At 67.3% G+C, this 297-nt stretch overlaps 1 protein-coding gene across 1 annotated transcript in view; it reads right to left on the bottom strand.

Annotated features, from left to right (window-relative positions):
* LOC119588689 (major facilitator superfamily domain-containing protein 12-like) overlaps positions 1–297 on the bottom strand; it is a 36,240-nt gene that overhangs the window by 6,195 nt on the left and 29,748 nt on the right. The window contains 1 exon segment of the mRNA XM_037937325.1: positions 17–272. Coding sequence (XP_037793253.1) covers positions 17–272 — 256 coding nt within the window.

Here is a 297-nt window from a genome sequence, read left to right as displayed (position 1 = left end):
CCAGGACACGAACGCCCCCAGGACACGAACGCCCGAACCTGGTAGAACTGCGGCTCCGTCAGCCAGTCCCGCCACGTCATCTGCACCCTCGGTCTCCTGACGCGGTCCCCTTCTGCAGCGTCTTCGGCCGGCGTCTGCGCTGTGCCGGCCTCCTGCGTGATGATCTCGGCCTCGTCGTCGCGCGACCACCTGCCGCTCGTGTCCTCAGGCGTCATCACGTGGAAGATGGTGGAGAAGATGGTGCCGACGACCAGGATGGTGAGGGTGATGCTCTGCGGGAGGAGGCGCACGCAGCGG

Source organism: Penaeus monodon, chromosome 24, assembly GCF_015228065.2.
Source record: "Penaeus monodon isolate SGIC_2016 chromosome 24, NSTDA_Pmon_1, whole genome shotgun sequence".
NCBI lineage: Eukaryota > Metazoa > Arthropoda > Malacostraca > Decapoda > Penaeidae > Penaeus > Penaeus monodon.
This window is presented reverse-complemented; position numbering and strand designations above follow the sequence as displayed.